The sequence below is a fragment of the Fukomys damarensis genome, unplaced genomic scaffold, assembly GCF_012274545.1.
Source record: "Fukomys damarensis isolate Sample0158 unplaced genomic scaffold, DMR_v1.0_HiC HiC_scaffold_16, whole genome shotgun sequence".
Taxonomy (NCBI): domain Eukaryota; kingdom Metazoa; phylum Chordata; class Mammalia; order Rodentia; family Bathyergidae; genus Fukomys; species Fukomys damarensis.
The window spans coordinates 84748763-84763026 of NW_022900928.1; the positions used below are offsets into that span (position 1 = coordinate 84748763).

Below are 14264 nucleotides of genomic sequence, written 5' to 3' on the forward strand. Positions count from 1 at the left end.
TTAGTTCATTCTTTCTTCTAGCCTTACCAGTATAACAAATATTATGATCACTGTTGCGGTGACCTCATTCCTTTTCCTGTCCCTGGGCTGGTTGTGCACCAGCACACACTGTTAATCCCTGGGGGCCCCAGCTCTGTGCAGCTGTTTGGCCACTGAGCTGTTCCTACAATCTGAGATGCTCTCTAGAAGTCTCTGGATGTAGCAAATGGTGCCATTCATGGGGCCCTCTGAGTTATTTCTGTATCTCAGTGGTCACTGCTCTTCATGGTCTGACTTCAAGGGCCTTGAAAACCATTGCTTTATATATTTCACCCAGTTTCTTAGTTTATGTAGAAGGGAATATCTATTCTCCTTTGCTCCATCTTGGCTGATACTAGAAGCCAGTATCATATTTCTAATTGATAGAATTTAACAAAAATATACTTTCACAGTAAGACTCACCAGAAGTTGAAGTCTTTAACAGTTTCATCTTCTGTTGCATTTCCAAAGTGAGACCTATCTTAAAGTTTTAGAATGACTTTGTCTTTTGATAAATAAATCAATTGACAGTAAGCCTGTTTACATTAATTCTAAAAGTAATTATGTTTAAAATGATTGCTTTTATATTTTGACACTGTAATTTGGAAATTTTGATTCAAAAGTCTGATTTAGAGAAGAGATTTTAAAAACCTAGTTATATTAATAATTTAAACTAACCTTTGAGACCAGAGACAAAAAAATAATACTGATGGTTTAATAAAGGCAGTGTAATTTCAACTTGCTTTTATAACAAGATGTCTGTATCTTTTTAGCAGCTTGACATTAAAATCACGAGTATTGTGTAAGCCGCGTGTCACAAGGCAGTATGTGGAATTTCCTGTGCAGTTACAGTAGTGATCCCCATGCTCAGTCCTCTGAGTGTTCTCCTGTGACTGCTGGTGTAATAGGGACATGAGCATGCTTGCTAAATGCAGGAGTTGTCTCAGGTGGGCCAACACATGGATTCTGTTGACTCACACTGCAGGTGGACTGACCAGCTCTTTTTAAATCCGAGGTTTTATTCTGCCCTTTCATTCTTTTAAAGGAATGAATAGGAGATTGTTATGCAAAGAATTACACATGAAACATTTTATCTTGAACCTCCCTGGGGGAGCTGGTGTGCAGCTTGTCATGAAGGATGCTTTATTCCAATAGATGATCATGGTCATGTGACTTCTGCCTTGCTGAGGCCTTGCTAGTGAACTTCATCTGGTGTAACTTAACTCTTGAAATTTACTTCTGAATGGTTATAAACATTTACATATCTGATAATTGAATCTTTCTTACTAACATTTTAAAATTTTCTTTCTTAATACGCTTTTACCTTCTTCAGAAATAGAGATTTGAATATGACACATGTATAATAAATGCTTTTTTTTTTTTTTTTTCTGGGACCAGGGATTGAACTCGGGTCTTTGCGCTTGCAAGGCAGGCCACCGAACCGCTGAGCTAAATCCCCGGCCCCAATAAATGCTTTTAAATTAAGGCTTTGAGCATTGTGAGTTTTTGTTTTGTGTTAGTACTTTCATCTTGAAAAGTATGTTTTATAATTTGTCACTGTGACAAAAACCTCTTAACTAGGATTTTAGAGAAATGATTTTGTTATTGTCTAGTCTATGTAGATTTTCAGAGTTAAAGAGCTATCTGTCTTTTCCAGAATAATCTATTAGTCAGCTAATGTCCATAGATTTTGTTTAACATTGAAATGGTAGTGTCCTCAGAACCAGTCCTCATGAGCTGGTGTTGGTCTGTTTCCTCTGTACACTGCTGAGAGTCCATGAATGTCTACCTGAGACCTCTCTAGAACCCAAGAATCTAATGGGAGCTGGCCTGGCCTGGAAGAACATTCTTGTTGGGACTGAGCACTGATTCTGGTTGGCAGATGTGAAGGCCCCATTCAGCCTTGTTCCACTGTTCCACCAAAGCCCTGTGCTTACTCGGTGACTGCTCTTCTCTTATGGCATGTAGGCTGTCACAGCAGAGGTACAGTCTATGGCCAGGATGCTGACCACAGCACACACCTATGGTTTTTAGTGTGGAGTTTGTACACCGCATGGGTCCCTAAATTTGACCATTGAAGTGTATGGAGAAAATATTAGACCTTGTATGCATTTTACTGTTACAGCTGCTAAAGTGCTCTGTCTGAATATGTTAGTGAATAGTATGTATATACTGGTAGTTTGTAAATATTAAATACACCTGGTGCTATGTGGAAGCCTTTGAGAGCAGGTAGGACTATAGTGGAGCTTCAGGGGTTTTGGTCTTGGACCCTTCAGGCTCCCCACAGAGGAGCTTGGGGGACATGGAAGTCTGTGTACATGTGTACACCTGTGCATTAGCCATCACTCCACACCTCTCACCAGATTGTCCAAGGGTCCTTGGCTTTGATGATCAGTAAACTGTCTGTCTGGGGTCTCTGGGATCAGATGCTTATTTCAGTAGGATTGTTACTTGTTTACAGATAACTTGCTAGGTTCAATTAAATGCAACTTTATTTGAAAAATAAAATATACAAGTAGATATCTGTTACTTTTAGGAAAGAAGCTTTACTGGGTTTAAAGCTGAGAAACTGTAGCCAGGATTGTTGTAATCATCTTAAGAGTGATGTTGCAAGTACTGTGTTCTCTGCTGGTGTCTGGGTATTAATCTATCTTTCCTTCCTCTTCCTCTTCCCTTTCCCCTTCCCATTTCCCTTCCCCTTCCCTCCCTTTCTCTCCCTCCCTTTCTCTCTCTCTCCCTCTCTCTCTCTCTCTCTCTCTCTCTCTCTCTCTCTCTCTCTCTCTCTCTTTCAATTATGAGGCAGGTGATGGCACCACTGAGCTAAATCCCTGCCCCTTAACGTTTCTTAAAGGGTTTTCTACATTTTCACCAATTTTTTTGTCTGTTAGAAATATTTAGGGACCATCTTCAAGTTCACCTGCATCATCCCTGGTCAGAGGGACTGCAGCACGTTCTCCTCACAGTCTGTACAGGGAGGTTCCCACTGTGTGTAACAGTTCTGGGGGCACTTTAGGTGGGCAGTGCTGGGGCGGAGCTGAGTGTCAAGTTCAAGCCAGCTGAAGCCATGAAATTGTGTCAGAAGCCTTCAGGACATCAGCTGAGGTCTCCAATGGTGTTTAGCTTCCTACCAGCAGTTCCCTGTAGCTCTCTGGAGTATGGCCCTGTGCAGCTTTGTATTCTTTCTCTTAAAGTCTCTTGGGACTCTCTTGTTCCTCACTCACCTGACCTCCTGAATGTTGAGATTTATTTACCTATCAGTGGTTAGGAAGATTGTTTCTCCTACATATTCTTTCCAATGAATATTGGACCTGGGACACATGCTCACTAAATAGAACAACTATTTAAATTGTTTTTAAATTACAAAAAAAAAGTGTGTGGTGAGTTTAAATAACTGAAATGCATATATGGTATAATTCCACTGCAATTCCAGCGTGCCCAGACTTTACAAGTCTATAGCATTAAATTCAGATTAACAGTATTTCATATGGAAAGAAATGAGCATATTCATTTATTCATTTATGTAATGTGAAGAATATGAAAGGTTTTGCTCTGGGGTGTTGGAATTATAAGAATGGAACAAAGTCATTGTTTTCACAGAACTTATGGGGCATGGGGAAGCAGGCAATAAGTAAGTAAAAAAGGAATCAGGTCATGTGCTCTATCAGAAACCTTACTTTGCATGGACACTCTGGAGGGTGCAGCTGTCTGCAGAAGGGGACTCAGCCCTTCTTTCCAGGATGGCTTGTGGGCAGCAAAGGGGTAGCAGAAGTATTGGCTCAGGCAGCCCCCTCATCAGGACTCTGGTTTCCTGTGACCAGATACAGCCACCCTGTTCCAGTTGGCACAGTCACCCGTCCTCCCCAAGTGAGCCTCAAGTAGCCCAGATTCTGAGCCGGTATGACAGGGGTACTTATGCCAGCCTTCTGTTGTCACTTGCACTTAACTGGCACTTGTGTGACATAGGTCAGGGCTGGCTGGAGGTGGCCATGCCATAACAATGACTCATTCATTGTAAACTGGGATCATTCGTTAGAGCATCCCAGGAGCAGAACTGAGAAAGTCTGCAGGATTTGATCTGATGAGTACATCATTGTGTAACTAACTGATTTTCATTAAGGGCTCTTTTATTTATCTTTAACAGGAATCACTAGATTTGACCTACTTGGAGACTTTGGAAGGTTTAACTGGCTGGGCAATTTCTATATTGTCCTGTCCTACAATTTACTCTTTGCCATTGTGACAACATTGTGTCTGGTCAGAAAATTCACCTCTGCTGTACGAGAAGAACTTTTCAAGGCCCTAGGTAATCCTGAGGGTTATGGGTATTTCTCTTTCTGCTAATCAATGATTGTGTGTTAAATTTTCAGTTAACACTAAGTCTTCATTCAGTTTCTAAATGTATACAACCTTAGAAGTCAAATTTTTGACCACCAGTCATATAGAGTCGTGTCATTGATTATATTAAAACTGTTGTAGGCTGTGAATGCATTTTTCATGCTTACTTCCACATTAATGATAAATATTTCAAGTTTTATACCTTAGGGCTACCATGACAATACATGCTGTCTTGAGCTTGGGGTATGTAGTTTACCACAAAAGAAGGGCAAGTCAGTGATTTATTATCGAAAATCCTGACATTAGCTTCATTTACCTGAGTGATATGATTTAAATGCTTATATATTCCTTGTGGTTTGAGCTGTTTTAAAAGACAGCTTATTGATTGGTTCATTAAGGTTCAGTATTCAGATATCTTAAACCAAAGGAGCAGTAATCAAGCTTCTCAAGCTCCCTACCCTTCCCAGCCTTGGTGGTTGAAAGTGTGATGATTGGGAAGAAAAAAAGATGTCAGATTGTCAGTTCAGGCCATTTGTGAGAGGGATGGCTGATTAGAGTATTGTCCTGCAAAGAAAAAGCTACATCTTCTTTGAACCAGAGCCCCAGACAATTTCATAAATTTTAATGCCTAGGTTTTATAATACTGCCCATGTTAAAAGATACAGGATGAAGTAGGACTCTTGTCAGATGTCTAGAATAAGTCTTAATTTTCAAGCCTATTATAATATCAGCAAGATGAGGTATCCATGATGTCACAGTGACTCCATTCCATTCCCTGCATTGACTGCAATGAACTCAGCACAGCCAATGCTTGTGTTGGAGAGTCTGGGGTTGTGCTACTGGGGAGCCATTATTAAAAGGGTAAATGGAACACCGTACAGGCAGAGTTCCTGTGTGCTGGGTCAGCTCTTTGACCATAGAAGTAATGTGATAACCAAGAGTGTGTGAAACTATCTGGTAGAGTTACTTTTCTTTCTGAATATTTTTCACTGTCCTCTGCAGTGTTCTTTTGGGGTTATTTATGCAATGCAAAATTTCCTGTATAAGTATATGCAGTATTTGAATGATGGGAGATCTTCAGCATGACTTTATTGAGAGTCATAATTTGATTATGAACTTTGCTATATTCTTTCTTTTTATCTCTTTTACTATATACTTTTTCTCTTTTTTCTTCCTTCCCTTCCTGTCTTGTCTCATCTCATCTCTTCTTTCTTCTCTCTCCCTTTCTTTCCTTTTCGTAGTCCCCCCACCCAGCCATTGCTGCTATGTCCATTGATTATAACAATGTCCATGTCACAGAATCCCTGGAACATAGCCGTGGTGATGGTGGTGATGGGTAATTATCTCTGGAGCTCTCTACAGAAGAGGGACATTGCAGTTTTTCAGAACGCATTGCTTAGGCTGCACTCAAATTTCAGAAGTGAACCCAGTCTGTCTTCTGTCTTAAAAACATAATTCCAAAGGTGTAGGAAAAGTGGGAAGGGTAGGGGAAAGGTAATAAGGGAAAAGAAAAAAAAGAGAAAATGAACAAATGGAAATAAAGTGTTTGTAAATGAGGAGGGGAGGAGGGGGTGAAGGGAGGGCTGGGACAAGGGGAAAAAATGAGAACCCAGACCTGTCATATAAAGGTACAAGATCCCAATAATGAATGTAATTGTACTGTATACCTAAAATGTACCAATAAACTCAATTAAAAAAAAACCGTAATTCCGTTTCAGGGCAGCTACTGACTACCTCCTGACATACTTTCTGCTCAGGGCCTTTTCTGACAACCCTGGTTTTAACATGTTCATGATAGGGCTGTAATTCAGATGATTTGCTGCTAGGCAGCTTGAACCACTGGTGGTACATGTATGACTGTCCCATGCATGATTGTATCACTTGTACCACCAGTTGTATAAGCTGCCCAATGGGAGTCATGTGTGTACCAGCAGTGGTACAAGCTGTCCGATGGGACAGTCAGTCATGCATTGTGGGAATGTGTTAATGCTTCCTACTTTCCGACAGCTGGCTGCTCCTTAGGTCATTTAGTAATTTGGCCATTCCTTGGACCAGACCATCTTTGGGTCTTTTTCTCTTCCCAAATGCCATAGAAAGACTCAGTTTTACTTTTTGTCATTAAGACATGCAAGTGACAATGTTTAAATTTTGGAGTGCTGTGTTAAAGAGTGATATGAAACCGTCTGACAGAAAGATTACCACCTGAATGGAAACAATTTTTTCCAACTTAGTTTTGAGGTTTCAAAAATTTCAGAGCCTAATGGAAATTATTTCTCCAAAATCTTCTCTAATACATAAGATGTGCTGCTTATGTATTTGTATATCACTGTGAATTCTTTTTTGTTAAAGTGCATGAAGCTTTAGTGCCACCTAAGTGCTTCAGTCTTCTTTTGCCTTCCTTTCCTATGAGGGCACAATGTTGTTCCATATAGTAGAGTTACCATGTAAATAAGTGCTGTATGACAGAGAGGAATTCATGAAATAGAAAAAGGTAGTGATTTTTTTTTATTCTGTATGTGGCTTTAAATTGAGATGTATTTTTATATTCAGTTTGTTCTCTTGCCATTTCTTTCTCTTTCTTTTGGGGTAATTTTTCCCTGTGCTTTAAGAAATTACATGCTCAATACTTTGGTATCTTTGCTTACATTTGCCTGCATGTGAACTTGTATGAGTGTCTTTTAAACAAAAATGGGACCATATCTGCCTCTCTCCCAAGTTCAGGTCTCCGAAATGTGTACTTTGGGATGGTAATACATTTGCCAGGAGGGGAGGGAGAGAGAAAACAGAAGGGACTGTGCAAGAAGAGGGCTTGTGCTTTGAAGCCTCAGCTGACCCTATGGATGGTGACAGTGGCAACCCTCAGAGTATCGCTGAGTTGGGAAAAGGCCCAACACTGACATGTTTGCTGGGCCCTGGAGGTAGGCTGTCCTTGGAGGGGCACAATGACTTCCTGTCTAGCTGCTGCCTCCACTCAGGCCATCTGCAGAGGAGCTGCCAGTGGGGAAAAGAAATCTTTAATTCCTAGATTGCATTTGGCCAGGACCTCCCAACTTCTACAATGAAACTGCACAGTCTGCTTACCAGGCTCTTCTCATCACCCAGCCCCTTCCCCAGCCACTCAGCAGCACTTCACTCCTCACCATTTCCTTAATTTTCTTGCAGGGCTTCATAAACTTCACTTATCCAATACTTCAAGGGATTCAGAAGCAACCAAACTATCTGCAAATGGGCATCAGAAAGCACTGTGAGACCCACACTGGGCGAACATTCTGCAAGCAAGAGTCCTGGGAGGTCCAAACTTGTGACATTCCTACCTGCCAGATGAAGAGCATTTTCATATTGACCTTGGTGCATGTTTAGGGCCTGGGCCTAGAAGTATCTTTTTGTTATAATAAGAAATTGTCTATTAGTGATCTTGTTTTTTATATTCAGCTTTCTGGTAAACCTGGTAGTTACCAGTTCAGCAGATTCCTGGAGACATATGGGAAAACACACTCATCTATGCCTTGCATCAGTAAATACATCCTCCTCATGTGAAAACCATGTCAGAAATGGCAATCTGTGAGACTTTCTGAGATCCATTCATTCCCATTATGTGTGTTTTCTCAGCATGGAGACACCTACTTGAAAGGCTCCCTGGTACCAAGGGAGGTTTCCAGGCCTTTTGGAGACTGCTTGTAGAGGCTATCACTGCAGTAACTGCACTGGAACTACAATGATTGCAAATTTATTTTTAATCTCCTTAAAAAAACATAGTTTCCAATTTAGATTACAGAATTTTCACTAGACTTGGAGCCAAGGAAAAATACTAAGTCCTTTTCAACCCTGAGCAGTGGCCACAAGCGCAGGAGCGCCTTGTGTTCGCTGCCGGAAGCTCTGATGAGCGATGTGATGTCAAACTGAGGGACAGCTGACTGTATGACTCAGTATTACCTCTCATAGTACAGTTGCCAGTGTTGGGTACACTTGTAACTTAGACTTTGCCTTATAGGCTGTGTGTATACTCAATTTTTTAAAGAATTCTTTTTTTAAAAATCACTTAATTCTCTGTGCTTCTATGATGTTTATGAGAAATTTCAATGCTGAATGGTAGAAACCCCTTTCCTCACATTCTTCAGGCTTTGGGTACTTTTGTATACACCAGTTTAAGCCTCTGACTTACAAAAGTTAGCAGCTCAACACTCAGAGCTTACAGAGTCGGTATTCTTGATGTGAGAATAAGTTTACACTGTAATATAATCTGATAATCATTCACCTCTTACATTGTAAATAATTATTGGGGTGACTTCTTGACTCTTAAGTCCACTGATCAAAAACCGTTAGCATATACTCTGCGTTGTCACCTACTAGGATAGGATCCTGAGCACTGTGCATGCAAAAATACTTGGTCATCCCCTTTGCACACAGTTCATAGTTCTGTGATCTATATGAATAGGTATGTTCACATGCACCATGTGTATAATGATAGGTTGTCTGTGTTCAGACAAAAGTAAAACAACATTTTTCTCAAATTGTTGAATTTAAAGGGTTTTTGGGGGGAGAAATTTATAAAAAAAAAGGCTGTATCTGTTGACATAAAAAATTTCCACATAGAACCAAACAAGAAAATTTAATCTGTACTATATATTTATAAGTTCCATTGAATGTACTTCTCATTTATACTTCTGCATTTTCTTGTAAGCATCACATCTTTTTAAAATGCAGCTTAGCTTTAAGAGTATTCACTTTTTGGTTCTAAGTGGCACTGAGCACATGCCACCCATCTAGTACTGGATTTCTCAGCATAAAATCTATATACCTAGAAACTTAATAAAAAGTCAGCTGCTTTGTAATTTCACTGTTAATTCTGTCTACATTAGTATTCATTGAAAGCTTTGATTTTTTTTTACTGACTCTTGGAGTCCACAGTCTGAGCAGACCAAGTCCAGGGGAGAACAGAAAGATCCTCGGAGTACACTAAAATCACTTCTACATCAGTGTCAGGGCACATCCTGTGAAAGAGTTCCTGGGCATTTGTAAGATATTTGAAAGTTTTCTAATAAAATATTAAACTTTTCATTGTCTGTGTCTCGATGCTTTGTTCATTTCAAAGTTTCTTTCCTCCTGAGAACTTAAGCCAAGCTTGCATCAGTCGCTTATAAAATGAAGTATAGGGCTGGGGATTTAGCTCAGCGGTTTGGTGGCCTGCCTTGCAAGCGCAAAGACCCGTGTTCAATCCCTGGTACCAAAAAAAAAAAAAAATAAAAAAAAATAAAGTGAAGTATAAACGTTACACTTGTGCACACCATTACTGCTTATGAAACAGATGATGAACCTTGGGTGTAAGGATGGTTTCTCCTTGGGTCTCAGGTGCCCTTGATTGTTAGACATTTAGTCTGCTGCATTGTCACAGCTCTGAGAATCCATGCCTGGTCACATATAACACATTGGACTCTTCCTCTGGGAGAGTGTCCCCAAATGCAGATGCTGTACTGTCCATATGCTGGGCTGTTTCTACAAAAACTACAGAAGTGGCAGACAGCAGACTGCGTCCTGGCGGGGAAAGTCCTGGGGTTTTGGCTCTACTGCAGTTGTTGTGCACCACAGAAGGAGAAGGCAGGTAGACAGTGGGAGACAGATCTCCAAACACAGTCAAATTATGGAACTGCTGTTTTGCTTCTCTTTGTGTGAGGTGCACCAGTGACTACATATCGCTCTGTTCTCTCTCACCATTAGTGTTCATTGTAAAAGGCCACTAGTGCAACTTTTAAAATACCTTAGCAATTAAAATTTTGCAAAAATTAATTTCATATGTGGCTTATAAGTATATATGCTTTTATGAATATCACTGTGGTCCATAGCCTGCAAATGGCTGCACATGTGCTGGGTTCAGTTCCCAGCACTGAAAAAAAAAATCATCATGGATAAGATTGAAGTGTATTTATAGGCTATTTCCATTCAGCTTTGTTTTGGTTTTTGAGGCAGGATCTCACTAGGTAGTTCAGGTTGACCTTAAACTCAGCAGTCCTTCTGCCTCAGCCTCCCACGTGCTAGGATTACAGGGGTGCACCAGCACACCCAGCCCATTTAAGTTTTATAAAGGGCAGTAATTCTGGTGAATGTTGAATAGAGGGAGAAGTGGATAGTTTTTACTATCTTTTTGTCATGAGCTTACTAGTAGATAAATTTCTTTGCAACCAAAAGCACAGCCTCTATATTTGGAAGCATATGTCTTGCTTTATGTATTGAATTATTTAAACCATTTAGGTTTGTTTTATTTCTCTCATTTCTTCCTAGAAGGACTGAGTAGCTCCTGTTTGCTTAAGGAGTCTTTCCCAGAGCTCTGCAGAGATTGAATGCTGTTAGCATGCACCTGGTCAACATGCTGCAGGGCGCACAAGCTGCTGTGGGCACTGGCAGTCCCACACATTTTGTCCACAGTAATGCATACACTTAGCAACTTAGTTCAAATACCCAGATCAACAAAGACTGAACAAAACAGTACACCTTTTTACTATGTGTGATGCATGCTGGCATTTTCTGTTTTGTTTTATTGTTAGTTTTTAAATACTAGATGTAGACCATTATTTGGGTGGCTGCTAAATTTCAGTTTGAAAAACAACTGGAATCTGCTTTGAAAGAGGAACTGACTGATAACGATGACCATTTTGATTTTTATATTTTTTGGCCTTTGAATTTTGCTCAGGTAAAATTCATTGCAACAAAAGTGTATGTAAATTACTTGTTGCACTACAGGAAATGTAGTTAAAATCAGAAGAAATTGTGAGAGCACTCATAGCGATTGTAAAATTTTAGAGCTAGATGGTTGATCCATATATCTTTACAGGAGGTCACTCAGGTGAGAAATGAAGCTATTTAACCACCAATTCAGGGTAATTCAATTAGGGACACTTTTTTCAAGGTTAAATATAATCAGACTGGAAATTCAGTTATTCTCGGGTACGTCTTTGATGTTGTGCCCAGGAGGTAGACAGTGACAAGCAGGGCAGTGGCTGTGCTGCGTGTGAGTGGCTGCTGAGGATTAAGACACAGGCAGGCCGGTATCTGAATGTGGGGAGCCGCCAGAGGGGAAGAGCTTTATCATTGTCAGGAGGTTCTGTGAATGCTGTAACTCGTGCTCTCAGGAATGGTGCCACTTTAGTCAGGGCAGTGGTGCCACCACAGCTGTTCATACTGATTCTGCAGCTGTTCTTCCATTGCGTGTTAAAGCCCTCCAGGAGCACTGCTGATGCCAGCCTGGCTGCCTCTCAGTGGCATCTCCTGGGCAACCCCTGGTCCTTGATCTCCTAACCTGGTGCTGGTGTGGTCTGAAGAGTGACATATCCTGTCCTTGTTTTGGTCCCCTCTATGGACTTTGAAGTGAGGCTGGTGGACAGGGGCATGGGGCAGGGACGTGAGTGTTCTTTACTCACGTGTGGTCAGCCTCAGGACCACCCTGTGAACAGGAGCCACACCCCTCTGTTACAGGTGAGGAACACAGAAGACTGAAGATGCTGTCTGAGGTCACATGCTCATGAGCTGAGTAACTGGATGGCAGTGCAGACTGGTATGATTCTGTCTCACCCTTTCTGGTGTCTGTTTTGGTTTCTTTTATCCCTTCCTTTTTTATTAGTATATATTTGTGATACATAAAACCACTCATCATGGAGATTTGGTGCATATACATATATCATCTTGATCCTCTTTACTTCCACTCACTCCCATCTCTAGTGTCTTGTTCAAATTCTCAGATGCCACACAAGGATCTGGCAACATCTCTTGCCCACTGCCATTTGTGCAATGGGCCTGAGAATGCTGACTCCTGGTGCTGACCCCAGCTCACCTGTCGGTAGGTCTTGTACACTCCTGGGAACCTCCTCCTCCTCTCTTATTTAAATGTGGCCAACACTTTTTGCAGATAAGTAAATGTCTTGAGATGTGATTCTGAAGTACCCCAATCTTATGTATATAGCCTGCAAGAGGGGCTCATTGCTTTAAAGTAACAGCGGTGATGCCTAATGCGGGCACTGCCTTGCACCAGGTACTGTCAGAAGCACTCTGAGTGTGTATGCATATGCATTCATGTAAATATGTGACCTGCTCAGTCCTTGGGACAGCTCTGGAAGCAGATCCTGTTCTGCCACTTTGCAGAGGAGTTGGTTAGTAATTGTGGCCTGTGAATAGGTGGCACTTACCATCACCCAGGAGCCCTTTGCAGACTTGGCCCAGCCCTCTGTGAGAACAGGTGTCTGTCCTTCTTTCAAGAACCAAACAAAGGTACTAAAAGACCCAAAACGTGTTTCAGAACTGTTGCCTGCATCTTAGGTGGTGGCTGCCAAAGGTAGGGAATGAGTTAGAGGACCTGTGGGAGATGTCCAACCTAACAGTGCAACTCCTGTACTGTGGGAGGAGAGCTCCTGAAGCCAGGGCTTTACAGGTGTCAGCTTCATAGGGGTCAGCCTCTTGGATGTCGGAGGTTGCATCTTCTCCTCTGGGGAGGCTCTGATATGTGCCTTGAGCTGCTGCTGCTGGCTGGTCGACAGCACAGTGTGAACCTGTGAGACCCTGACTGCTGCCAGCTGAGGTGGTCTTGGCCAGGCATAGGCATAGCACCTACCTGGCACCAGCTTCCCCGGCATTGCTTCATTAGGCTCTTGTGAGCAGTGTGGGTTGAACCTGGGGTGGTGTGACCATCATGACTGCACCATACTTAACAGGACCTTTGATCCATGTGCACAGTCAGTACCCTCCAAGCCAGGGCCAGGCTGCCACATGGTAAATGTCAGTTGCTACTTTAAATCAGCTACTTAAATGTTCTCCTCTAGTAAGTTTTTAGGTAATGTCACAGCTAGCTATAGTAGATAGATCCTGTGAAGGACAGAAGCAAGTTGAAGACATTTGTAACAGTAGTGGAAATGAGAGGCTGATCTCTTAGGACTTGCATAGCATTTGTCTAGTTCACCTGAGACTTCAAAAGGAGTCCTCACTTGCCTTTCTGGAAATATTTCATTTGTTATAATTTCCTACAATCATAGTTTCTTAAATTACAGCAAGGATTTTGGATTGACGTTAAAAGCTTGGAACAATCTTGAGTCTCAATTTGACATCTTCGTCATGTCTTATTTGGTTAAGCTTGAAGTCTAAATGTGTCAAACATTAATTACAGCTTTCTTATGTGGCTTTGTCCTTGAAATATCAACCAAGTCCAACCCTACAAAAGGCAATAATACTGGCTCATTAAAATGTTTCCCTTGATTTGTCTAATTAAATTCTTAAATTTCAGTGTTTAGATTGTGTGTGCTGCTATAATTCCATGTGGCCACTCTGGTGATCCAAGGTCCCCACAGGATAATGTTTCCTGTGTGTGTGACCTCCTTGTCCACAGTCTCTCTCCACACCAGGGCATGTGGGTTTTTTCCTACCCCTAATTACCTTGTATGCTTCTGTGCATATGTGTGTGTGTGCACATGCACGTGTATGTGTTTGTGTGTGTGTGTGTGTGTGTGTATGGGATGTCAGCCAGTTCTTCAGTCATGTGGTGAGCTTGTTTCTAGTTCCTACTATACACAGACACCGTCTGCATGTATCTCAGTGCACTGTTCTGCTGTCGCCTAAAATTAATCCTGCAAGTGGAAGGTCAGAACTGAGAACAAATATCAGCTCATTTCCAGGTCAGTGACCTTGGAAGATGTGTCCTGTCACTATGCTGGCTCTCACCAGTGTTTTTTGCACTACTGGCCACAAGATAGGTAAATATTTAATTGCTTTTCTTTGTATTTTTAATAAGTTATATAGGGGTATTTTTGTTATTTTAGCAGCTGTTGATAGTTCTGCTCTTGTGAATTGTCATTAAACATACTTTTTTTTTTTTTTTTTTTTTTTTTTTTTTTTTTTTTTTTTTTCGAGGGTTTTTGTTTGGTCTTTTTTTTTTT

The 14264-nt window shown here is 41.2% G+C and overlaps 1 protein-coding gene across 2 annotated transcripts in view; it reads left to right on the forward strand.

Moving 5' to 3' along the window:
* Positions 1–8842, forward strand: part of Lmbr1 (limb development membrane protein 1) — a 116236-nt gene extending 107394 nt beyond the window's left edge. For both annotated transcript variants that reach the window (XM_033764443.1, XM_033764441.1), the window contains 2 exons: positions 4160–4321; positions 7516–8842. In XM_033764443.1, the coding sequence (XP_033620334.1) occupies positions 4160–4321; positions 7516–7601 (248 nt within the window). In that variant the 3' untranslated portion in view covers positions 7602–8842. The remainder of the gene's footprint in view (positions 1–4159; positions 4322–7515) is intronic.
* Positions 8843–14264: the final 5422 nt, after the last annotated feature.